Source organism: Orbicella franksi, chromosome 4 (assembly GCF_964199315.1).
Source record: "Orbicella franksi chromosome 4, jaOrbFran1.1, whole genome shotgun sequence".
Lineage (NCBI taxonomy): Eukaryota > Metazoa > Cnidaria > Anthozoa > Scleractinia > Merulinidae > Orbicella > Orbicella franksi.
Genome location: NC_138148.1, coordinates 19,288,330 through 19,314,602, shown reverse-complemented (window position 1 = coordinate 19,314,602; position 26,273 = coordinate 19,288,330). Strand labels below are relative to the sequence as shown.

At 40.9% G+C, this 26,273-nt stretch overlaps 1 protein-coding gene across 2 annotated transcripts; it reads left to right on the top strand.

Moving 5' to 3' along the window:
- Positions 1-557: 557 nt before the first annotated feature.
- LOC145483591 (uncharacterized) lies at positions 558-25,877 on the top strand. 2 transcript variants are annotated; one of them, XR_014048939.1, is made up of 27 exons: positions 558-2,973; positions 4,950-5,181; positions 6,825-7,138; positions 8,092-8,138; positions 9,252-9,354; positions 10,241-10,366; positions 10,833-11,009; positions 11,767-11,854; positions 11,965-12,065; positions 12,246-12,312; positions 13,100-13,208; positions 13,733-13,811; positions 14,576-14,754; positions 15,308-15,389; positions 15,682-15,938; positions 16,360-16,588; positions 16,999-17,055; positions 17,695-17,790; positions 18,247-18,317; positions 18,457-18,616; positions 19,118-19,288; positions 19,673-19,854; positions 20,553-20,736; positions 21,755-21,893; positions 23,073-23,223; positions 23,531-23,598; positions 24,583-24,613. XR_014048939.1 is itself a non-coding variant. In XM_081462127.1 (27 exons), the coding sequence occupies exons 1-27, from the start codon at positions 2,665-2,667 to the stop codon at positions 25,060-25,062; spliced, it is 4,263 nt and encodes a 1,420-aa protein (XP_081318253.1). In that variant the 5' UTR covers positions 559-2,664; the 3' UTR covers positions 25,063-25,877. The 2 variants fall into 2 exon arrangements, 1 of the variants encoding a protein (XP_081318253.1); XM_081462127.1 differs by having other exon boundaries at positions 559-2,973; positions 23,526-23,598; positions 24,583-25,877.
- The last annotated feature ends 396 nt before the right edge of the window (positions 25,878-26,273 follow it).

Below are 26,273 nucleotides of genomic sequence, written 5' to 3'. Positions count from 1 at the left end.
TCAAGGCCAGGCTTGTAGGCAACCTCGTTCCCAGGCTCTCTCTTCTCTGCCTCCCTTGTTCGTTGGAAGAAAGACCCTGGTTGGGTGGTAAAAAACCCTATATGGCGGGAGGGGTGGCAGAGTGTTTTGATTGTTGCTGTGGCAAACTTTGTGGGTTTCAAAACCAAGAGCATTCGCTAAAAACTACCCGCTTTATCGGGGTTTGATGTGAAATTTTGCCGATGAAGAATGCTACATTATTTCTGCCGTCTCCAAAATATAGAAGACTTTCGTTCACAGACGGAAATTCGGCAGCCGAATGGAGTTCAAACTTTTCGACGGTTAGCACATGTAGAACGTCACGTACCGAATCGAAGTGAAAACGGTGGATCAGTCTCTTGAATCAATTCGGAGGTAATTTATTTTCTTCTTTGTGAGGTAATTTGGATGTTAAAAAGTATTTCTGTCACACGGCCGATTAGCCGAGTATGGCTGACTTGCACTAGATTTGATTTACAGCATTGTAAAATGATTTACAGGTTTATTGACATAAGCCTGCACTTAAATTTCATTTGCATCAGGCTTACGTAAGCTTATATTTAGACAGTTGTTTAATTAAACACGGTTATATTTTGCACACATTATGTTTTGCAAAATGGTAAATAAAACACCGCTTTATATAGCGACCAATGTGCCGTGAGGTTAATTCAGGCAACATGAAACAGCGAAACAGTTTTACTGGAATTGAAATCAGAGTGGTACTTCAATACGCTGGATATATGTAAAGACATTTCGTTTGACCTGTGTGAAGCTTACAATAAGACTGGAGAATTTCAAAGGTATATTTGCTGAGTATTTGTCCGTGTGTGGTTTACAATAGCGATGACCAGCGATCGCCTTTCTTTCCCTTCAGTTGAGATCGACAAAAATTATTCGTTGACTCTACCCCCATGGAAAAGTTTGTGTCACATTTGGTCACGTGACCAGCCGCAACGAGGGTCTTTCTTCCAACGACCAAGGGAGGCAGAGAAGATAGAGCCTGGGAACAAGGTTGGCTTGTAGGCTACATTCTCTGACGTTTGCCTTGCCAATATGGAGTTAAGGTCAAATGATAAAAGGACCCAGGTATTTTGTTTTGGAAAAGCCATATATCGTTTGAATGTGTATCGTGGAAAATTATTTCCATCAACAAAACAATGACGAAAGAATCAAAGTAAACGTAGACCAAGACTTTTGTTTTTGTGGTGGCTCTGACAAGAGCCGTTTTGAATAGCTCCACAAAGAGCCGTTTTAAAATTTTCTTGAAATTATCGTACGAGGAACTATTAACAACCAATTCGGTGTCCGGTCGTTTCGAAACTCGTTTCGATACACATTCTAAGTCGAATCGGTACAAAACTTTGAGATACCAGGCAGCCTGAAATTGTTATAGCATTTCCACGTTTAGAATTGTCAAACGTTGCTAAATGTTTTTGTTTTGTAGTGGACGATGGCTAGTCTGACTTCCCTTCAAATCGGGCTTGTTTCGGAGAAGAAGTACGGCGTATTCAGCTGGCGGATAAAGTTTCGAGACCTCCACACAAACATGATTTTTGTCCTTCAGGGATAACATTCTTTCGATCGATCGCTGTCGTATGCTATGCGAAGATAAGAAGACTTTCATTGGGATATTTCCTCTAGTTAACTTTTGCTTCGAAACAACTTCAGTCTGTATCGAATTGACTTTAGTTTGTATCGAATCGACCGTAAATCATTAACTGTATCTTTTATAAGTTTCTGATTTTACTAGGCCGTCTATCGAGGTCACACAGTTTGCGAGTGCGAGGTTTCAAAACAACTATTTTTGGAAAGATAACAGTTTCATTAGACGTGAGAATTGTGGACGCTTTCGTTCATGTTTTTACTGCGATTTGAGTGCGTTTTAACAACACTCACGCTATCGGGCATTGTGTAATTTTCTTCGCTCTTTAGTTTTGGATTTTAGAATTAAATGACGTCACGTGAAAATAGTCAATAATGTAACGTCTGCGTTATGCTCGCGAAGAAGATAAACATTTAATGTTGCACAAGCTTCGCGAGGTCATGCGTATGTGAGATTTAAGCACCCACACGGAAGTGGAGAGGGGATGGGGGCGTTGTTTGTTTAACTGGATTAGAAAAAGTACTGTTTCGAATAAAAACAGGAGCGTGGTTTGATTAGTCAAGATCCGTTAGAGTGTCGTGATGCTGGTACGTTGTGATGTCTCGAGATGGCACGACGTCAGTCACGCAACGTCTATATACGGATGAGAGAGTTTTAAAGGCAAATAGCTTGTTGACAGAGCATCTCATTGGACAACGCAATTACACAGTTCTCAAACACGAGGTCTCATTCGAAGAATGTAAACTGAAAGCCCCCTTGACTTTTAGCGCAGGATACGGAATACTTCAGAGATTTGTCTCGACCAGTCAATCATACATGAAACAGTAGCAGCACGTTGAAAAGAAATGCAAATCGCTCCGCTTCAGTGGTTTATTCAGCCGCATATCGTTTAGCATACAGTCAAACTACATACCGAAGAGCGGGGCACATATTTTGATAGGTCGGACCTTGTGTAATCAAATGGATTTGTAACCGAGAGCAATAATTTTGTTTGTGACCGTTCTTTTAACGTCGTGAAGCGGCCAACTCCAGCAATCGTCGTAATGAAAGCAAAATACGTAAACTTTCGCATCTTGGCAATCGTGCTCTGCAAGTACGCTTGGTCATCTGCGACGCCGAGTTTACATGCAATCACGGATTTGTACGAGATTGATGGCGACGGAAATACCTTTGAACATCGCGTTGACAACGAAGGGAAACAGTGGAAGAGACAGGTGAACTTGCAAAGGCTTGAAGTATTATCAAATGACGTGGTTCTTGGTCTTCCATTTGATAGCTGTCTTGAGGACAAATTAACAAACATTGATGACAAACCTGACGAACAAAAGTCGAAGTTTGAAGAAATACATCAGGTAAGATTCAGTTTACTTTCATAACGGTGAGTTGGATCACTCGGGAGGGCTTGACGAGGGAGGGGTGGGGCGTGATGATGCAAGTAGTGAAACTTTCGTATTGTTCAAATATATTTGACTTTATTAGGATTTTCAAACTTCTTTCGTGAATTCCACATCCATACCCTTAAATCATGTAAGAGGCTAAATCTCACCTACCTCTGGACAGTGAGCATTATCCCTCCCTCCCACCTCCCCTGGGTAGTGCAGAGAAATTTGCGAACATACATCAGGAGCCCACAAGCTAGTTCTTTGAAAGAATACGCTTCGAACTCTCGTATGTTCAGTGTATGCTGAGGCAAACGTCAAGGCTGTTTTATAAATAAATTACGTGGGTAATTTGGTTTGGCTGAGTAATGTAAATTACTTGTGTTGCTGAAAGTATGCTAAAAATGCAGTGCTTTCTGCAGTCCTTCGAGCGTGACGCGAAATACACTTTTTTTTGGATAACAATGTTGTTTACCTGGCCGAGGCTGAATATTCTTATTTTTTCTGCCGATTTTAGGCTGAAATTATTCTGGAGAATATTGTTAGATTATAGCGTATGACATTTCTGTTTTTGCATTAGAAATGCTATTCAGAAATGCTACTAAAAATGCTATTCAGCCTCGATATCCTGTAGAGTGTGTTCATTGTCACGCAATTAAAAAAATAAAAACAAAACCATTCAGTGGATTAAGTCAAGAAATTGTGATATTATAGACGATAAATAAAGAAGACAGTTCTCCAAGTTTAAGGTGTGTGCGCGCGTTGTCCCAAAGTTGAGATATTCGTCGAAATGTTCCGCGGAAAATTATAGGGCTTAGTATGGATCCGCCATGTTGGAGGACCTCCCACGTCCTCCAATATGGCAGCCGGAAAATAGTGTAAACATCTGGAACTAACTTTGATTATCTGGACGACTGATTATCTGAACCGAACCAAAAAACATTTACACAAGCACTTTTCCTAATACTTTAACTCCTAAAATGGCTAAAAATCACGAGATAAGTGTATATTTTTTGACAAAAGCGATCTTAGCTTCATGTCACGTACCCCATAACTCCGAAATTCAAAATGCGCTGGTTTCCAAACGAAGGACGCTATTGAGCGGGAAAGTTGTAAACAGATATAAATTTAGTTCCTCTTATGCCTGATGAGGATAAAACCTTTAGTGGGTCTTAAGTTTTGGATTTGAGAATTTGATGACGTCACGTGAACACACTCTATAATTATAAAACATATTCGTATAAAAGAGAAAGAGTGTAACAACAACGCCGACGCCAAGGAGTCGATTAAAAAGTGATTTTACATTTTACCTACGAATCTCGCGAAACTCTCAAGTCATTTATTTTGTTTCTTACCGTCGAAACTATCACGAAACAGCCGTCGTGGTTCACGTTCTCCAGAAAACGCAGAATTTGGTCATTTCATGTTGTTGTTTTGCAGACTGGGACGGCAAGAATTATACCAAGAATTATAACGCACGTGCGCAGCCACTGCTCTGCTCATTTAACCTTTTGTTTTGCGACGTTCCTTTTTCCATTGCCGTCATTGTTTTCTTAAACTCCTTAATGCTGCACTATTGGGCCTTGTTTAGATAGATCCACCTCCATATTCTGTCGTGGAGGGGAAGGGAGTTGAAGACAGAGACGATTTGTTAACCAAGGGGTGGTAATATGCAAGACTTTGCCCGTGAATGTATGAGAAAGTAGCGTAATTGTGATCAATAGGCCATTTCCGAGTTGCCTTGTGCCTCGGTTTCAAAACGAGTCCTCGAGCAAAACTTTTCATATGAAAATGAGTTTGATTTGCATGAAAACGAACCTGTAGGCGGAATAAATTCCACATGAATGGTTTGCACGAAGACTACTTTTCACAGAGAAGCAAAAGGCAACTCGGAAATCGCCTATAGCGAACAAATGAGTTTTGCTGTTCTTCCCATTTGTTCTCCTCAGCACGCTGGATTCCATCATGTTCACCGCACCAGTATGGCTGTGAGGCCTCATTGTGTGTTTGACGTGGTGGTGCCCTTTTACAACTCCTCTCAGGAGGCGCGGATGCCTGGCGAGTTTTGCACTCCTGAACACGTGACAGGCGGAGCAGCCGTTGGGGATTATGATGGAGATGGAATGGAGGACATTTATTTTACCGTGTTTGACGGAAGGAGTGTCCTGTACAGAAACAACGGTGAGATCTGGACCGCCTCATGCCGGTTTTTGATACTTCAAAATTGCTAACTATCATCTTCAATTTTGTTTCTGTAACGCCAATTGGTAATAGCCTGGAGGGTTTAATCACAGAGTGAATATCACGCTCTGGATCCCGCCAAGCGTGCATGCGCATCTGTCGTGTCAGTGGCCAAGCTGGTCACGTTGCTGACTTCATCCTAGCATACGGCTGGTGCGCCTATTTGAATTGACCAATCAGGATTTAGCAGGCGGGAAAAACTGTACTTTTTTAACGTCAGTGTATGTTAATAGCAAAGGTATTGAAGTCGGGCAACTTTTCTCACTGGAGATGGCATTGAATATCCAGGAAACGGGTTTTATAGAACTTTATAATTCCAAAACCCATATCAGATTGTAAAAAGTTTTTAATCTGAAATATTTTGTCTCCAAGCTTTTAATTTGGTGCCAAAACCGGGTCGCCCGCGTTCGGCAACTAGCTCGTCGCTCGTCGTTTGGTAGGTTAATAGTTGTGTCATTTTGAACAAAATGTTCTTCCCTGTCAAATTAAACCCAGAATTTTTGAGCTAAGTATGAAAAGAGGCCAAAGCAACTTTAGCATCATCTTTATCTTTGCGATCCGCGACTTTTATCGCGTCGTTTCGGAAGGACACCTCGGTTTTGACTGCCTCTCGTACAGCGGGCGCAGCCACCATATGCAAGGATACCTAATCGAACCTTTGTGGTACCTGACATATCAGGCGAGTGTGGTTCGCATTTTGTCAAGACGTAGTCGAGCTATAATACCAATGGCGAGACCAAACTAGCCTGATATTCCGATCCGCTGAAGCGTACTAAAAAGGGTGCGGTAATCTGTTAGGCTTTCCAGCTATGTGGCGCGCAGGAGGAGGTTCGGGAAGAAAGTTTCGACACCTTTAAAGCGCCGAAAACAAACGCTAAATATTTTAATGCGAGATTGTTTTTATAGTTTTGACACCTCTTATCAATGTGACTTACGGGAAAAATACTTTATTTGAAAGTGACCCTGATATCGTAGCCGTATCAGGCAAGTGACGTCAGTGCCTTGATATCGTAGGATATCAGGACAGTAGACAATCTTCTCATTGGCTAATTGTGATTCTGGGTGCGGTGTCAGTTAGTTTTAATACTAAGAGTGATGGTGCCCCAGAAAAGAAACGTGTATGGGACGCACAGTGGTCTAATGGTTTGCGTGTGGGATGTCGGAGCGAGCGGTCCAGGTTTGAATTGGGCTCTTAGGTACTCTGCCGTCTCCATCTAGGCGAATGAGTATGCAGACTCGTGTGTGCGTGTGTGTGTGTGTGTATTTATTATATTGCATTTATCTTATTTTATCTATCTTAAATGTGACGTGCTATGGATGTTGGAACGCTTATTGTTGTAGGTCTATGTTTACTTAGTGGCAGACCGTTAATCGGTAACGATATGTTTTGTTTGTAAATGAATGAGAAAAGTGGAAGATTTGATTAAAGTTAAGGGAATGAAATCCGTTTTCACCCCTTTATTGAGTCAAAGGTCCTCACAATCTTCTTTGTAAAGTAGCGACCAGAAATTTATAGAAGTCCGCGTTTGGTGTACTAGACACACATGTATGCTACTAAACCGCTAATGGCATGCATTTATCAGGTGATGGAACTTTCACTGACGTCACCATAGAGACAGACATTGGACCCAGCTCTCACGCTAATGGTGCTGTCTGGGCTGACTTTGACCAGGACGGGGATCTGGACCTTTACGTGACAACACTCGGCGATAGAAGGCATTACCTATACATCAATCATGAAGGTCACTTTAAAGACGAAGCTATGCAGAGAAACTGTTCAATGCAGACGAGCAGCAAACGAAAGCTTTCTGGAATGACACCAAATGTTGGTGATTTTGATCTAGATGGGTTTGTCGACATTTACGTGACAGAATGGCTTCCGCATACTTTGGGAAAGGTACATTTCATTTTTTATTATTCAATCATTATAAATTGTTGACTCCCGAGAATTTAAATTGTTGGCATTTTTTGTTCCTGTTTTGACAATTACGTTTTACTAATAACGTTAAGGTAACATGAACACCAAAAGCTCAGTGAAACGTTCGTGGCTGAAGTTGTCATCATGATGAGTGTTTCAAAGTTTCATTGTTTCGATTCTCTCTTTTTTTAAAATCATTCTCAAATAAAAATCACCATTCGGAAGTAATCACACCAACATTCTGGTGATTGCTATTCGCCGGGCTTACTACATCACGTAGTTTAATTAAATTTCTACCCCTGAATGCGAGAGCTCCTAAGCTGTAACGTCACTAGGCTAATGCTACCATAAATCAAATGCATTCTATCGTTTTCTGGAAATAAATTAATCACCGTAAGATTTTTAGTTAGATCACAAACACCGTAACGTTCTAAAATTAACGAGGCTAGATAGTTTGATGAGCGCCACATTGTGGCAGCTCTTTCCACGTTTTTCTATCGCTACTTCTTGCATTTTTCGGTGGCTTGATACTTAAAGGTGGCAAAAAAAAAAACAAACAAACAAACAAACAAACAAACAAACAAAAAAAAAAACAACAACAACACGGTAAACCATTTATGATCTAACACGCCCAACATCTGCCATAAGATGTGACTACAGGAACATAAGTAGTTTTATTTATAGAACATTACCGCGGTAATTTAGAGAGCAATAGGATAGAAGTAAAAACGTTGAAATGAATTAACCTGAGGGCTGCCAGTGAATAGTCGATGGTTTTGCCCTATTATTTCAGTTATTTTCGACTGCTATTTTCGAAGATATTTCAGTGACATACCGTGAGCTCGCATCTTTCGGGAGGTCGCAGGTTTACGTTCATAGACCTTCACGAAAATTGTCTTGCAATTATTAAATGTACGATACCTGTCTTTCAGCCGTCAACTTCCAGGCTTCTTAGGAACAGAGGATACGAAGCACGTGGGTAAGTTTTTAGTTAGCTGATTAGACCGTAATATTTTTGATGGGGACTGGGGTTGACAATTACCCCCCAAAAAGTTGTCTCTGAAAAAAACACCAAATCAGTTACACAAAGTAAGTCACGACAGAGAAATGTATCTAGAAAATTGAAAGCATATCTTGCACGACGTGACGCTGACGAAAAAAATGAATAAATAGTGTTTGCTCCGAAAAATTCCCCTGCCCCTTCTCAAAAATATAGTGGTCTACCAATGGTCAAGATGACGTGGTTTATAGTGTTAACTTGAGCCTTTCTTGCGGATTTCTTATGCCTTAGCTACTAATCTTGTTCAGTTCTTGGAGCAAAGACGGTCCCGTCTATCAGGTGTTGTATGTGTATCTCACCATGTGAAGATTTTGAGCAATCGTCAACTATAAACCACGGGCCGCTTTTTTGGAGTTTAATTTCGGTATTGTTTTCCGTGGGAGTGCGGCGGCCTCATGGTTCGCAGTGGCCTCGCGGTGACCTCATGGCCTCACGGTGCCTTGTCTTCGGATCGAGCGGTCCGGGTTCGAGCTCTGGCCGGGGACATTGTTTTGTGTTCTTACGCAGGACACTTTACTCTCACAGTGCCTCTCTACACCCAGGTGTATAGATGGGTGCCTGGGAACTTAATTCTAGGGGTAACCCTGCGGTGGACTGGCATCCCGTCCAAGGCGGGGGGGGGGGGGGGGGAAGGATAAGAAGAAATACTGGTAGTCGCTTCATGTAACAGAAACCGGGATAAGCGCCGCTCTGATGAGCCACTTGGTTTTTATACAGACTTTACCTTTACCTTTTTATTGGTCTCTGGCGGTTTAAAATAATGCAGGCTTTTAAAGTGAAGGGAAGCTAAAAGCAGCAATCACGCTTCACACTTTCTGGTTTCTCCCCCTCCCTCCCATTTGAACGCCTGCCACGCAGGCTAACATTAATGCGGCTAAGCATGTACACAATGCAGTCCTTAACGTTCTTGTTAGTTGTCATTTTGTTCCAAGATTCCTTCCAGAGAAGTCCCTTTCGACAACGGCGAACTAAACTGTTATAGGTGTTATTGTGGATGTAGCGATGCTTAACAACAATTCTTTTGTTCCCCAGGTATTTTGAAGATGTTACCTTGGAAGCAGGAGTAGATATGGACAATTTCTACCAAAGGTCCTTACTCAACAGAGGAACCTACACGTTTGGTTCCTCATTTACAGTAAGTCGAATGCGTGACAGTCTCCTACTTCTCTACTAAACAATCGATGAAATTGACTTCCCAATTATGTGCTGTTGAGTAGCGGTGGCTGTTTATCGGGATCCATAATATTCGTTCTGCTCGACGTCACTCCTCTGCAATAGACCGCGTAAAAGGCCATTTAGGTTTCCGAGCTGTCTTTTGCCTCGGTGTCAAAACGAGTCTTAGTGCAAAGCCATTCATATGGAAATGTGTTCTGCCTACATGTTCATTTTCATGCAAATCAAACTCATTTTCTTATGAATTGTTTTGCAAGAGAACTTGTTTTGAAACACAGCCACAAGATAACTCAGAAATGGCCTGTAAAGTGCTGTTAAACAGCAATGGCTATTTATCTGGATTCATAATATTTGTGCTGCTCTGCGACACGACAGCCCTCTGCAACAGACCAGTCATATCTTTATCTTTTCAATTTTCGCCAGGAATTGATCAATACCCTACGGGGAAAGGCAGGAATCCACCACAAAGTTCTTTTAAAATCGACCTAAATTATCTTGAAACTAACATTACCCTCGTCCTCCGTACCTGGCAAATAAATGGCAAACTGGCAAAGGGGCACATCTTCGAATTCACTTTTTTTGAGTTCAACATTCCTGTTTTCGTATCCTACAAACGAAGAATGAAACCGCCTGGAAGATGTTAACAATTCACACGGACCAAGGAAGTGTAAATTTAAGTGAGTCGCGGTTCCACTTGTTCTGCTACAGATCAGAGGAAAGCTGCTAACTTTTAACCTTCCGACCCCATATAAGACGCTGTTGAGGGAAGCTATCTTAATGCTGATCTCCCTATGCTGCAATCGAATTTGTAATTTTTGGTGTAACAAATCTATCTTGATTTATTCTAGGACTTTGACAATGACGGCAGGCAAGAACTGCTGGTGACTGCAGACTATGGAGACAGTAAAATGTTTTGGAATATGAAGAACAACTTCACGGAATGTACTAAGTTTTGTGGCCTTGAAGCAAAGCAGGTAAATCTTGTTTGTGAACAGATGGTATGCTGCTACTACTAGCCTTGAATTCTGGCAATGAATTTTAATTACATTCAATGCGTTCAAAGTTTTGCTAATTTTTGCTTTCCACTATACGGGAATAAATTCGCTAGTACCTTTGTAATAGACAATTGGCTTTATCTTATTTCTATTCTTATTTTTATCTTTGCAATGAAAAACAAAGTACAGTTAATAGTTTTAAGTTCATATTTCGTAATCATTGATGGATCTGCCTCGTTAACTAGTCACTTGTTCATTCTTCTTTTCTCACCAGCCCTCGTGCAGTATATTCTTCCCATCAAACCCTGCCCGCTGGCGCCGTGTGATCGTTCCCTGACCACGAGCTCGCACTCTCACAGATAAACACCTTTGCAACAGATTTTTCCAACAGTTAACGTAAACTAGATTATTCTTGAAGTAAATTAACATTTGTCACTCGTTCCAGGACGCTATGGGCCATGCGATAGGGGACTGGGACAATGATGGTTATCTTGACTGGTTTTCTAGCGCCATATGGCACAACAGAACTGATTGTTCCGTGTTCGGTTGCAAGTTTGAGAGCAGTGGAAACGTGCTATTCCGTAATTTGGGAGGACGACAGTTTGAAGAAATCGCAAAGCAGGTGATAAAGACGTTTCTTAGGCTGGTCATGAACAAGAATAACGGCAGGACTATTGCAACTAGCAAATCATGTTCATTATATCGAATACTGAGGAAGTTTGAAAAAGAGATTACTTGAAATCCACAGTTTAATTCAGCCCTTTAATTCCCAAAACCAAGCCTTGGTTAAATTATACGGTTGTCCTCTTCAGTTAATCTAGTAGGTTGTTTTTCGCATACTCAGTTACCTACTCGCGCAGTTTGTTTTTCAATGTTAAGAATATTTGTTTGAAGCGTTTAACTTTCGCACGCTTGGCTTTAAACTTTAATTTCTAACTTGATCAGTTCTAATGTTTCTAAGTTTAGCGATCTCTCTTGAAACCGAAATACAGCGACGATACAAAGTTATTCTCTGATATATATTTATTCTTACTGCTTTGTTAAGAGCGATTTTCAAATCGAAGAAATCAATCTAGCCAATCAAAAAGGACAAAGGAAAACTCGAAATCATTACATGTAACTGACAAAAAGCGCGGGTGGCGCGAATTTTTTAAAGCCAATCGTGTAGCGTAGTTGATGCAAAACTAATCACTTTTTGATACTCGACTGAAAACCGCTCTATGGTCATACTGATTACATTGTTGAAATACCCAAGGCCCGTTTAATCATTGCTGAGCCTTTCATAAATCATAGTACCTTTTGACTGTTTTCTTTTTCGTTTGTTTGTCTGTCTGTCTGTCTGTCTGTCTGTCTGTTTGTTTGTTTGTTTGTTTATTTAGGTCGGTGTGACAAACGGTGGGTGGGGTTGGGGTGCTGCGTTCGTGGACTTTGATAACAATGGATTATTGGATATCATTATGACCAGCGGTAAGCGTTTAGCGAATTAATATGCGTACATGTTTTTGAGGGAGTGGTTTTTTAGAACTGTCCTTTTACTATGAGTTAGTAATTTTCCGATTACTACAATTTCTTATCAGGTATCGACTTCCCGACGACAACAACAGATGATCATTTTCGAGTGAATAGCATGCATTTGTGGCAAAACCTCGGAGCTGGTCGTAATGAAACAACACGAGAGGTAAACGATTGTTTTATTATGTTCAATCTGTGATTAATTTTTTTTCCTTAGTGATTCAAGACAAGTAACAGGTTTTTTCAGCAATAATATTTCTTGAGGAAACCATAAGGAGGCGATGATGTGTTTTCATTAAATTCTCAAGATTTTTGTCTTTCTTTTTTCTCCGCATGTCAATTTCAGGTGTCCGCTTTGTATGGCCTGAATGGCACGGGACAAGGACGGGGCCTGCTTAAGTGGGACTATGACGGTAAGAAAGTTATGAGAAATCTAGTGGAACAAACTTCAGAGAGAAATTGGTTTCAGATCTGAGATGCTTAAAGTTGAAACCCGAATCAGTGTACGAACTTTAGAACTAAGAAGTGAAAAAGCCATTGGAAAAATAAATTTTTTATCTCAGTCTGAATTGAGGTTAAGAGTTCGAGATCCGAGAGGCAAATGACATCCACGCAAAACGGCTCTGGGTAAACTTACTTTCCCTTCCCCGGGAGGGGTACAGAAGCTAAACATCCCTACGTGCAACTTGATTTGCTGTTGTGTAGGGAACCGGAGGGGGAGGGGTGAACTCCCTATAATGGCCTATAGGGAAAGGTTCCTCCCGAAAGGGGTACTTTTTTTAGCCTTCAGATCTCCAAAAGGGTAGGTAAGTTAAGTTACATGAAAAGGTAGGGAAATCTGTCATTTAAATATTTTAAAGGGCCTTTAATGTATTTAAAACAAACGCACCTTATGGCTGTATCATTTCATTTACTGGGCACTGTATGAAAATAACACGGGCTAGTTATGAAAGAATGTGAAACGAGTACCTTTTTTCAATTAGAGGTATACCGAAGGGGTGCATTCTCTGTCAAAATGGTATGCAAAAGGATAAGGGGTTGTACCTCGGGGCGGGGCCTCCCTGTATATAACTTTGTAGAGTACTCCCTCCCCCTCCCCCCGGGGTAAAGAACAAGCGAGTCATTCGTGGTGAGTTGTTTGGTGCACCACTCAGAGAATACTGTGTCATTAGTACAGATGTATTTCATTTTTCTTTTTAGATGATGGCGACGAAGACATCATAGTGTGTAATAATGTGGGAGCTCCATTTTTCTATCAAAATCAGCAAAATGAGTCCAACAAGTGGATACGAATACGTGTCGTACATCGGTAGGTTAACTGATCGTCGGAAGTATACTTTGTACATTTGTAATTCGCATTGTGTTAAACCTAAAGTTTTCTCAAGGATTTAGACCCTTCTGCTCTTAAAATACGGTCAAAGGTTGATTACTTTAACGATGATAAACGTTTCTTGGAGGCTTTCTTTGCCGTAGAAAGAACAGGTTCATATGTCTTGTTACAGATACGATTAAGAAAAAAATAGAGGACTAAGTTAAAAAAGGAGAGGAAAGTGAGCAAAAATCGCATATTTTGCGACAAAAATCATAAACTGGATCAAACTTCCTTTATTATAAGATAGATGTCGAAAACACGAAACGCTTAGCTCCGTGGATAGAGCGCCCGCCCGGTGTTCGGAAGGTCATGGGTTCGATTCCTGTCGGGAACTCCGAGTTTTTCTTTGTGTCATGTTGATAAGTTCACTTTTCACATTTCATTACCGAGCTTAAAATTCACTATCTTTATTGATTTATCATGAAACGCTTACTTTGACTCACATTTGGTGCTGTTTGTAGATGCCGCTCGAATTTCGATGAGTTGTGTGACAGTCTCGGTGCCCGTGTGAAGGTCATCTCGCAAAACAACCACACTCAGGTAAAATAATTTTAAATGTGTCCGCGAACTATTGGTGTCTTTATCAGAGGTGACGTGGCGGCAGTAGCTAGCAGCGGCAGAGAGAGCGCTCGCCTCTCACTAATGTGGCTCTGGTTCCTGGACCCAGTATCATATGTTGGTTTATTTTGTTTCTGGCTCTCGTTCTTGCTCCGAGTTTTCTTTCTCCGGGTTCTTGTCGTTTTTCTCTACCCTCCACAAAACTAGCACCATAAGCTCTAATCAAATCTCGAAGCACGTACACTTTATAACGAATTCTCGGGAAATCTTACGTACTGCGTGGGGAAATAAACACTGGACTGGATTTATTCATGTGGAAACATCATCTTCAAGATGCCAGACCTCATAGCTTTTACGAAGCAGGCTTACTAAGGCTGATGCAATCAACTTGCACTAATCAACTTCATCAGTGGATTTGCTAGGTTTTCTTCTTAAAAGGGTTGGCAGGCAACGAGTAAGAAGGAACGTTAATTCAGTAAAGTATGTATGAAAAGCTTTAGACCAGGAAAGAGACAAATCTTGGTTCTTTTAAGAATCAGGTTTACTCAGGCTGATGTAATAAACTTGGACTAATCAACTTTATCTTAATCAGGTTTTCATCTTAAAAGGGTTGGCAGGCAAAGCGTAAGGCAGAACGTTATCGTTTAGTAAAATATGCATGAAAGGCTTTAGGCAAGTAAAAAATTAATAAACTTCAGTTTTAGTAGCGTAATTCCTTCAGATTAACAATTAGTACTATTTTTCAGACCCAAGAAATCGGTTCCAGTACACACTACTTGGGTCAAAGCTCTCTTGCAGCTCATTTTGGACTGGGGCGAGAGAGTGGTAATGTTACCGTTAAAGTCGCGTGGCCATCTAGTTTCATGGACGTGACATACACGAATGTGATTCCTAATACAAGAATTCGAATCATAAAGCCAGAAAGGTAATTTGCATATTAATAAAAATAAAACTTGTTATTTGTATGTATTATGGTTTACTCCAGAACTGCGGTCGTCCAATCACTTTTGGGAGCTACTGCCGTCAACAGGGGGAAAAAATTCATAGAAAGAAGACGAAAATCTGAATCTGATTGCAGATGTCACTTAATCCCAAAATAATCAATAGTGTAGATAAAAGAAAGTTTAGAAAAAGTTAAATTAAAAATGGCGTAAGCACTGGAAGCCCTTTCTTCACCCCTTACTGCCTTGTGTAGAACTGTATACGTTTACAATTTCTTTGGAAGATTTCATTTTATTTCGAAGCATAGCACTGGCTTCTGAATCTTGATATGAAATAAAATTCCACTTTCGTCAAAAGCCAAGTGTCGTTGCTAATATCCCACACTTCCTAGCGTACAAAACATATAGCCAGTCTCCTCGAGGATAGATATTTGATATTAGCACCACCACACGTCGGTTGAAGGAGTAGATTGCTTTAGTTTGTTTTTTGTTAGTAAACTCTGACAACCGATTGATCCTTTTAAATGTATCGTTGAGGTATGCTGACTCGGGGAAGACGTTGCCATATTCTTCTCTTGGCAAGTGCTTTACTTTGAAAGTAACGGAGATCAATAAACAGGTAAGGTAATTCATCTTCATCGAGAACTTATAGTTAAGGCTTTGTATTCTTGTTCGTTTTTCTTTGCTTGGAGTTCAATTTTCCCTCATTACACAATCTCACCGTCGTAGTGAGAGGGTTTGAGAAATCGTTTGGTTTACTACTATGATAATAGTTCTTTATCAATTTTAATAAAAGAAAAATAACTTTTATTATCATTTGACGCTTTTTTCTTCCTTTTCATTGGCCGAGAGCCAACAACATGACCTGCAAATAACTCCAATAATTGTTAAAACCCCATATTTATTTTCAGCCACCTCATGCAACAGTAACTGTCAATCCAGATGGGAAAACGGTGAACTTCAAATTAAAACCCGGAACAAATCCAATGGAGCTTAGTACTGAGGTCTTCGACTACTCAGTGACTGTGACTCCCAGTCCGGGTCAACAACCGCTGACCGCCAATAGTTCGGGTTTCCTGGTATTTTCTTATCAACGCAACTACAGCTATAACGCAGACTGCAAGGATGGTAGAAAAATAGGACCGATACCGACTGTAACAGATGAAAGGTAAGTTGTGGGCATATTGGGCGGAAGGCAATTCTAACGCTCTTATTGTTGTTTTTAGAAACAGATATACCTTGTTTTGACATAACATTCTGAAGTAATCACTAACATCTCTTTTTTATTTAATGAATACCTTTTGCTGAGTTTATCTTTGAGGAGGGAGTCGCGGTGACCTTATAGAAAACGTGTGCACTGGCCGGGAACATTGGGTTGTGTTCTTAGGCAAGGGTCATACTCTCAGCGTGCCTCTCTCCAGCCAGGTTTATCTTTGGGTTCTTGCTGATTGAATACTGTGATGAACCCATTCAAGGACGAGTTTTTAAAATGCTTCTAGATCTTTCGTGCTATAGAAACCAGATATGAGCACCGACCTATAGGCTACTAGGCAGTAACTCAGACCTTATCTTCTTCTTTATCTTTCAAGACGTCTAGATGGTACATCTTACAATAAACATCACGTGCGGTGGGGTGCTGCAATGGAGGACGTGGCACGCGATGTACCGGCCATGTACCCTGACGGTATCGCACTGCCCTCTGGGACATGCACCCCACAAGAGAAACAAACAAAAAAATGCAGATATACTGATGAAGTGAACGGATTTGGTTCTCACAGGCCACCACCGAGAAAAGTCAGCAACAGTCTCTTTCAACAGGTGTGAAAAGTTGCGTGGAGTGGAAAATGGCATGAGTGTTTTAATGAGCTACAAGCTAGTTAAAGAGAACAGCTCATGTAATTTGCCAGAGTTTCTCCCTCCCTCCGCCCACGATATATAAATGGGTACCGGTAAACTGGTAGCGGAACTTAATAATAACCGGGGGGAGTAGCAATTCCCCTAACCGTTGAGCTCTGCTAGTTGTGGGCCGACGGGCTCGTAGGCGAGGCTACTTAATGTGTGACATTTTATATCTGGCATACATCTGGCGTACTGCTTAGTGAGGGGTGACGAAAAATGGCCAATGTCACATGATTGTTCGTTAGTTTGTTTCTTGTATTTCACGTCAACAGGAGACTATGTTAAGTAAGGGTTTGATGCTAATGCACATTCTTTTTGTATAATTGTAGACTGAATCCAAGATTAGTGCCCGTCGACTAAGCGATTTACATTCACACTTCGGACAGGTAACAAATTCCTTGATTCATTAGTCCTTTGGTCCGTTTGTCAGTCATAGGGTCAACCAACTTGAGCAGCTAATCACCAGCAAGTTGCCCTGTCAGATCGATCAGTAAAACCATCAATCGCTCGAGCGGTCGGTCAGATAGTCAAGATCAGTCAGGCAGTCGGTCAATCAGTCGGACATGGACAGTTAATTGGTCGATTGATCAATCAGTCGGTCGGCCGGTCGATCGAGCGGTCGGTAGTCAGTGAGTCGGTCAGTGAGTCAGTCAGTGAGTCAGTGAGTCAGTGAGTGAGTGAGTGAGTGAGTGAGTGAGTGAGTGAGTGAGTGAGTGAGTGAGTGAGTGAGTGGGTGGGTGGGTGGGTCGGTCAGTCAGTCAGTCGAACAAGAACAGTTAATCTGTCGATCGGGCGGGTGGTATTTAGTCGTTTGATCACTAAATCCCCGGATTAAATGTATTGCTCATTTCTTCACTAATTCGACAAATCCGGTCTTAATTCACGATTATGTAAGTAAATACGTTAGTAATCTCTCGGGGCGTGTAATTCTTGCGTGGCTCACTCCTGCTTCTAAGTGGACGTTAAGAATCACTGAATTTACTGATTGCGTTTTTTTTGTTGTAAATTTTGTTCTTTTTTCTCAGTTTTTGGCGCATGACACAGATTTCTCTAGCCCGCTGCCCCGATACGAGTTTCAAGGAATTGTGAGTGACGTGTGGCTACCCATTAAAGTGCCAAAGGTCAGTTCCGAGTCCAAGAACCAAGCCATACTTGATACACGCTGTAATGACCCAATATAACATCCTTATTCCATTAAGCACCTCTCGACAAGAGCTCCCTCCGCTTAAGGTTTTATGGCAATAAACCCCTTTTAAATTCCACTAAAAAATGCCCCCAAATTCCCAGAGGTGTGCTTCACAATATCTCCCTAGTATTGGTCCCTAGCAGTGTAGCAAGCATGGTTTTGAGTTGATATTGGTTTGTTTTGTTAAATTCATTAGAGAAGATTAAGTTTATCTCTTGCTGTTTGGAGCTCTCGGAGAAGTCTGGGTATAAAACACACACACAAAAAAAGACACGCGAGCTAGCAAATTTTATTACCACCACGTCCCAAGCGTTAATTATATAAATCGAAAATCTATGATAAGTTTTTAGATCGATTTGTAATCATTGATCAATTCGTTATTTTCATTCAGGGAGATGTCCACTTTGATCCTCTGAACAAAGGCAATATCTATCTTCCTTTTGTGCGTTCCACCTACAACAGGTTCGATTTACTAGTAACACTGAACTTAATGTTATTAACAACCAAAAGTGGTCGATGTAGTTAAAAGTATTCGAAAACCAAGAGTGGACTCGGACATGAGCTCGAAGTGTTTTTATCGTAAAAGTTTTTTTTTCATCAGGTGCACTGGCCGCCATACAGACACTCCGAGACAACAGGTTAATAAACTTACTTCATATATTGATGGCTCTGTCGTGTATGGCGAATCAGAAATGAGGAATGGGGCGTTACGAGAATTCAAAGATGGGAAGATGAAGCTTGGTCCTGATGGTCTCATACCGGTAAGATGGAGTTTCAGACCACACTATTCATCAACCTTTTTTGATTGCGAATCTCGCTTTACGTTCTTTTGTCAGGGAAGACCCTTAGTTTGTGCTCACGATCCTTCTCTTTCTCCCTTAATGCATGGGAGCAGCCAGACAGAGGTCTTAGGGGTGGAGTGGCGACAGGGCAGCGAACCTGCGCAGGCAGGGTTATCGTTATTGCATCCTTTAGACAAGACACTACCTTAGATCGTATGAGCTCCATACTGTCTATGTTATATAATTTAGCGGCTTACGGCTAACGGTTGAGGAAATTGTAGCACAATGCCTGGAGTTGGGAAGATGGGGTCTATTTCTACTTGCTTCATGACATAAAAAATTGTACTTCACGCCGGTACTCATGGTGGCTTAACATCTAGAATGTGAAGACTGAGTAGCAGTATTCTATCTTCATGTCATCTTAAGGTATGTGGTAATCACTCAGTTGATTTGTTAAAACATTTCCTCTCTATCGAGCAGAAAAACACGATGGCCATAGCAAATGATAATCCGTTGGGCCGTGATGCAGACAGTCTATTGGCCGCTGGCGATTCAAGAGCTAATGTTCAACCGATGTTGATCGCATTTCACACTCTGTTTGTGCGGGAACATAACAGGCTCTGTGACGAGTTCAAAAACAAAGATCCACTGGTAAATATCACAATACTAACTGTTCACAAAATTGCCTCTTAAAGGACTCAGTCACAGCATTTTGAGCTATTTTGGCCACATACCAAAATTGTAGAAAAACTGAAGTTATTAGTTTTCTAAGATAGAAAAACAGCAAAGAGATAATAATACACTATTAAGGAACAAGGATGGTTATGAATAGAGAAGATTGACACGGATTACAATCGACGAGATGCGCAAACCGTGAAGGAACTTTAACAAGTGGCATTGCACAGTTTCAAATACATCGACAAGGACATGGAAATTCAGTGGTTTGACTCTCTGAACGATCAACATACGTAACAATGTTGTTTCTCAGAATAACTAACACAGATTAATTGCATAAGACCCATTCTTTTCACCTAGGCTACAGACGAACAGCTATTCCAGGCCGCGCGTCGCCTGGTGGCGGCTGAGCTCCAGGCCATTACGTTCCGTGAATACCTGCCAGCATTGTTGGGGGGAACCGATCACATACCACCTTATCAGGGGTACAATGAGAGCGTCAGCGTTGGCATGAGCAACATCATGGCCACTGCAGCTTTCAGGTTCGTAATACATGTAATTACACGGTTCAAGGTGACGTATAGGATCAGCTTCAGAATGTAGCATTATTACACAACTAAATTAGTTCAGAGGTCCAGGAACTAAATTCAAGCAATCAGATTACCCCATTGCCGGTCAAATATCCTCTAAGTATTGGACCGGGCACTGACCCGAATGATCCCGCAAGAAAACAAGCTTTCCTGGTAGTTTCGGTCTTATAATAAATCTCCATTAATCAAGCTCTCTCGGGACCTTACTGGAAGAATATTGGCCCTTGGTCTTTTTTGTGCGGATCTCACTGCGCTCGGTCCGTTCCTTTTAGACCTCGAACTCTCCCCGAACGGCCCTCGCGCTTGGTTAATAAGACATATTTCTTCGTGTTCAATCAGTGTAAAATATCGATTGAATTGAAAGTAAACCGTTAAGTATAGTACTTTAGGATAACATATTAGCTCTATCTGACACAAATCTTTTGTTTCTTACTAAATACATGTTGAAAGAGAGATATTATCTTTGATTGAGCAATAAACAACGTTCGGTCGATTTCAAAAGTATGAATGATTGTGGACAAGAGAATAGGTTGTGGATAAATAATCCTTTCTATCCTGAACGGAGTCGTCATACAAACCTTTAACAAACCTTAAGCCCTCTGTTCACAAGCGTAATATGTTGATTGCCTTTACTTCTCTTTCAATGTCAGATTCGGTCACAGTCAAGTCAACACTCACTTGTGGCGGTTTGAAGAGGATGGTACCATGTCTCATTACGGTCACCTCCCTCTTAGAGACGCTTACTTCTCTCCTGAAAGAGTATCGAGGGAAGGGGGAGTAGATCCCCTCTTTAGAGGAGCTGCGAGACAAGCCGCACAGGAAATCGATTTACAGGTATTGCTTCCTTCACGAGTTAGCCTGTGTGTAGAGCCCTTAGCTAATGGGCCACGTTCGATGTATCAATATTCTAACATGGCTCCGAGGTTTTCAGGACAAACTTCTCTTTTGGTAATTGAGAGACAAAAGAAACTTAAAAAACTTACAATTTTTACCCGAAAGCCTCGGAGCCATGTTAGAATATTGATATATCGAACGTGGCCTATTAGTCACTTAAGTCAATCAAAGTTTTAATGTTTTTCCTTCATTGAAAAGTCGCATGGTTTTCCCTTTGCTTTGCCTTTGTGTCAAAACGAATCTTCGCGCGAAAACAGCGATTGCGAGAACGTGTTTCACCCGTTTTGATTTCGCATGGTATTACACATGGTATTACTAATCGTTTTGAAACGATTGGCTGAGTGTTTCAGATATCCGCCGACGCCGCGCAAATGCTTTATTTCAGACATTTTTTAGTACTTTTGCATCGCTTACCGCCACTACACTCTGATATGCTTACTCTTTTGCCTATGGCGGATTGTTTTTGAAAAACCACTTGGGATTTTCTTTTATTATAAAGTTGCGTCAAGTACACCTTGAAAAAGAGCTTCGTGGTAGCGTTTTCTTTATTCAATATAAAGTCGCTGGTGTGTAAAATAATGCTGTCGATAATAGTGAGCTTAATTTCGGTCTTCCTTCGACATGGCCTCCTCCACTAGTGGGCGCCATTTTGGATTCCGTCCATAACTTTAAAACATATTGATAAGAACCCTTAATTAATCACCACATACCAGTCTAGCTTAGTTCTGTAAAGACTTGAATGATCATAGCAGCTATGCACACAACTAAATTAAAGCCTTAAAAAAATAGTTCTGTAAATTTTTCCTTGTTCTCTTTCTACTGATAACAAATTAAAAAAAAAAAAACCAGATTTCCAAATTCAATTCCGCCAAAACACTGTACATTTGCATAACTATTTGTTTCAGCTTGATGCCGTCAATCGAGGGTTTTTAATTTTTTTGTTTTGTTTTGGTTCTAGATGGTAGATGATATGCGTAACGTTTTGTTTCCGTCCGGTCACCATGGTGGTTTAGACCTGGCTGCCATGAATATTCAGCGCGGAAGAGATCATGGCCTACCAGACTACAACTCTGTGCGTAAGGCGCTTGGTCTAAAAGGTTGGTGACAGATATATGAAGGTTATATCCTTTCTTTTTCCACCAGCTACATGTTCAAATACGACGCCAGGCAGTCAGCTACTGGTCTTTGTTCCAGCCGTTATTTGGGTCATAGTTGCGTGACGCCCAGGTAATGGCTGTGAAGGAGACTATTATCTAGTGGAAATCCATCTGTGTCGCCGGCTAACTATTTACCAACAAGCAGAAGCCCATCACTGGGGGTGTGCAACTCCTATACTAAGCCTGTGTCAAGGCATTTTCACAGGCCGGTCTATTTTTAGGCTTCTTTTCCCGCGAAATAGGCCAGTTCTGGTCTACATGAGTGCACATCGGTAAGGAAAAACACTTTGTTTTTCTTTTTAATCTTCCGGTGAAATGATGACGTCAGTTAAAATTAAGTCTGTGCTTGTGATTGGCCACTGAGGTTTCTGTGGGGGTCTGAATTCGCGGTAAATTCAAACTAAAAATAGATTGGTCTGCGACAACGCAGTGACAGGAATATGGGGTATAGTTGCACGTTCCTAGTGACGAGCTCCTGCAACAAGGTAAGGTAAAGTCTGCGTACGAGCCAGGCCGGAGCTTATCCCGGTTTCAGTAGCATGAAGCGACTAGGAGTGTTTCCACTCCTCCCTGGATGGGATGCTAGTCCATCGTAGGGCTACCCCCAGCATTAAAATCGGCGGTACCCATTTATACACCTGGGCGGAGAGAGGCACTGTGAGAGTTAAGTGCCTTGCCCAGGAACACAACGCAATGTCCCCGGCCGGGGCTCGTACCCGGACCGCTTGATCCGGAGTCGAGCACTAACCATCCCGCAAGCTAGTCAGATATTCCGGTAGTTCCGTTGGTTAGGAGGTACGTCTAAGCTTTGATCGTTACCCCTGGGCCAGTTGTTTAAAGCCCATTTGTGCTAATTTAGCACACATTTAATTTTAATCGTTAATGGGGGATTTTTTAATTCCTCACATAAAAAATAGTTTTCAATGTTATTATTTTTAGAGTTTTACATTAGTCATATAAATTATGAGAAATATATATAGGACTGAAAACCACACTGAAAAGTTAAAAAAAAAAAATGAGATCAAAATTAAAGCCAATCCTAGATTGTCTTGATTTAATTTGAACAACCTGGCACAGTTCCAGAAGTTTTGATATAAATGATTTTTTTCTTTTGCGTAGAGATTACTAGTTTCGCCGACATTACCAACGACTCCAAGATTGCCCTTAAATTTGAGGATCTTTACCAAGACAGAAACAATGTAGACTTATGGGTAGCAGGCTTAGCCGAGGAGCATGAACATCGAAGTGAATTGGGACCGACTTTTAGAACGTGAGTAATGTTTCACAAAGTGAAGTAGTTTCTAAGGGTGCTTTCCTTCTGGATGATCCGGATCAAATTTATGATCCAAGGTCACTCGCATCATGGTGCATCAAAGGAACAGGTGAATCCCAGCGTGGATTTATTGATTCCTTTGATGCACCATGATCCGAGTGATCTTGGGTCAATGATCCTGAAGTCTCTTAGGTGTCATGCACTCACCTAGGTTTCTGACAAAGAGGTGGAATTTTCTGCACAGGATAACGTTATTTTCTTTTGGAACGGTAAAGTAACTTAAGCATTTTCTTTTGCAGAATAGTGATGCGTAATTTCTTGAGAATCAGAGACGGAGACAGGTTCTGGTACGAGCGTTATCTCTCTCAAGAGGTAAATGAACAGCTTTTGTACCAATATTATCCTGTACAAGTCACGATTGGTTAATTTTACCATAATAGATATATTTTCAAATTCAGGAGGTTTGAAGTAGATACATATAAGGAGTTAATAAGGTTCGGTAATACAGCAGTCTCAACGGACCACACTAAAAACAACATCGACTGACAAACAACTTCAGTTTCACTTGACTTTGAAGCGTGGCCGTTCAGCTCAGGATGTCGAAACGTCAGTCACCAACAACAGTTCTTTTCAGAACTACCCTCACCCGGACGATCACACAAGACGAACTATTGATACTCCCGGGTTCAAACCATTACCTATGTTAGGCTTGGAATAATTGTGAATGTCATTTTATGGTTGAAGAAGCTAACAAAACTGACACCATTTCTAACCTGTTTGGTACCGTCTGAAGTTTACTAACAGATTGCGAGAGATGTCGTTCAAAATTAGTTTTAGAATTTTTTGGTTACTTACCGTTGTCGATGTTCTCTCCTCTTTGCTCTTTGCTTGGCAATAAATTTACATTGTAAAAGCTAGTTGAGTCATAGTTAATAGGTGGAAATGGTTAAGAAGGTAGATAAACATCAAAGAAACAAACAAACAGGCTAAGATTATTTTTGGATATCCTCCTGCACATCCTTTGTTTTATGTTCACAGACTATGCATGAATTACATAATCGCCAAGCTGGTTAGTTGTAGGAGCACACATAACCACCTTTTGGATTTTTTCAGGTTTTGTGCAGAGTCAACCCCCAAAATAGCCAACAAAGACATACGACAAAGAACTTTGCCTGGTTTCTCAACCATTTCCCTCTATTAACTATGATTGAGTGATGTGAACAATCCTCCTGAGATTAAGTTCAGCGTATTAAGGTTCACATTAAGGTGCACTTAGGTGCCTTTGGGAAAGAGAACATGCACTTAATACAAACTGTAGGGTATTCACAAATTTATCCCTTTGCTTCGCATTCACAGGAAATCGACCAGGTCCATTCCCTGACGCTCGGGAAGATCATTCGTCTGAACACTGGTTACAAGAGCGCGCCTGATAACGTATTTTTCTCCACGGAGTATTGCGCAGGCGTAGAAAATTTCCAGTGCGTACCGTACAACGAAACTCCGACTGGAAGTTGTGAAAATTTGCAACGAAAGCTCTGGACTCTTCAACAAGATTTGGAAAAAAGCAAGCAGACTTGTGACGCAAAAGGTTCGGTAACTGATACCACTGCGTCCATCGACGCCATTGACATTGTTTTAATAGTGTTGTGTGTTCTGTTCTTCTTGCTTGCTGGACTATTTTTATTTCTTTTTCTACGTGCCTGGCTCCTGCTGAGGCGAAATCTGCTAGATAACGTTAACGTACAGACAGATGTTGGACTTGAATTGAGAAATAAGTCCAAGAAAGAGAGCGAAATTTATCAAAATGCGTGCGGCGATTTAATTATTTCCTATTGAAGCAAGATGGTTTGATTATGTGAAGGTGGGGGGAGGGTGATGGGGCACTGAGTTGTCTAGACTATGGATAGTACCTTTCTTTTCCTAGCAAGCGACGCGAATACACCAATGCGAAGCAAATGCTTTCCTTATCATTGGCCGAATTTGCACAATTTTAACTTTTTTAATGGCGGGGAGGATTTCAGGAACAAAAACCGACTGCTCGTTGTGGAGTTCTGGTAAACCGAGCACAACCACTGTACACTTTCTTTTTTTTTCTTTCTTAAAGATCATGGAATTAGCCACGCGATACTTAAACGCAATATTACAAGCAATAACTCTCTAGTAGGCATCCACCCACTTTCCCCCTCACCTCACCATCCTTCATGTACGATTCATCCGCCCAAATCAAGCGGGCTATGATTTTTGTTGATAAAAACAACGTGTTTCTTACTCTTGGCCTAAAAAGCCAAAAGAAAAAAAATTCTGAACATCGACGAGCGAAGTCTAACCTTCGGACATACACACATACAGAAACCTGACCACCTAATAAAATGCGTGAAAAAATTTGTTGTTCTAACATACATTGTACCTGAGTAAAATTAAACCTCAAGAAAAGTAGGAATAGGCTGTTGTGGACCCTATGAGATTACGACAACAGATCTATAGATTTGTGTTAGAGATTCATTGTTGAATAGTGCTATTCAGAATTGCTGATTGTAATAATTGTTGTTGTAATAATTTCCCTTTCGTTTTGTGAAGTAGTTGATTTAACCTAATTGTGTTACAACAGAAACAGAAATTCAATTAAAAAGTCACAATGGTGAAAAAAGAAATACCTGGCGAAACATGATTAATAATATTTAGGATACATTTTAACATGGCTGACAAAATTTAATCACAAATGCTCATGACATTTGTATTTTAGGTATTTATAGTAACTAGTTGACCTAAATGGTACAAAATGCTGCCAAAGGGAAGGAGGACCTAAGGAGTGTCAATGCAGAGCAGGGTTGTTCCCATACAGAACTCCTGATCGTCGGTGACAGTGACAAACTGGTTTATTTTTAAAACTTCTCGGATTTCAGCACTCAGTAGCACTAAGCTTCATAACATTTTTCATTGTTCTCTTACGGACAAAACTCACGCTCTTATACAAGTACACTCGGAATTTCCAGAAACTTCTCTAGAGAATTAAATAGCATTGTTGCAAGGTTTCTAAACTCGAATAT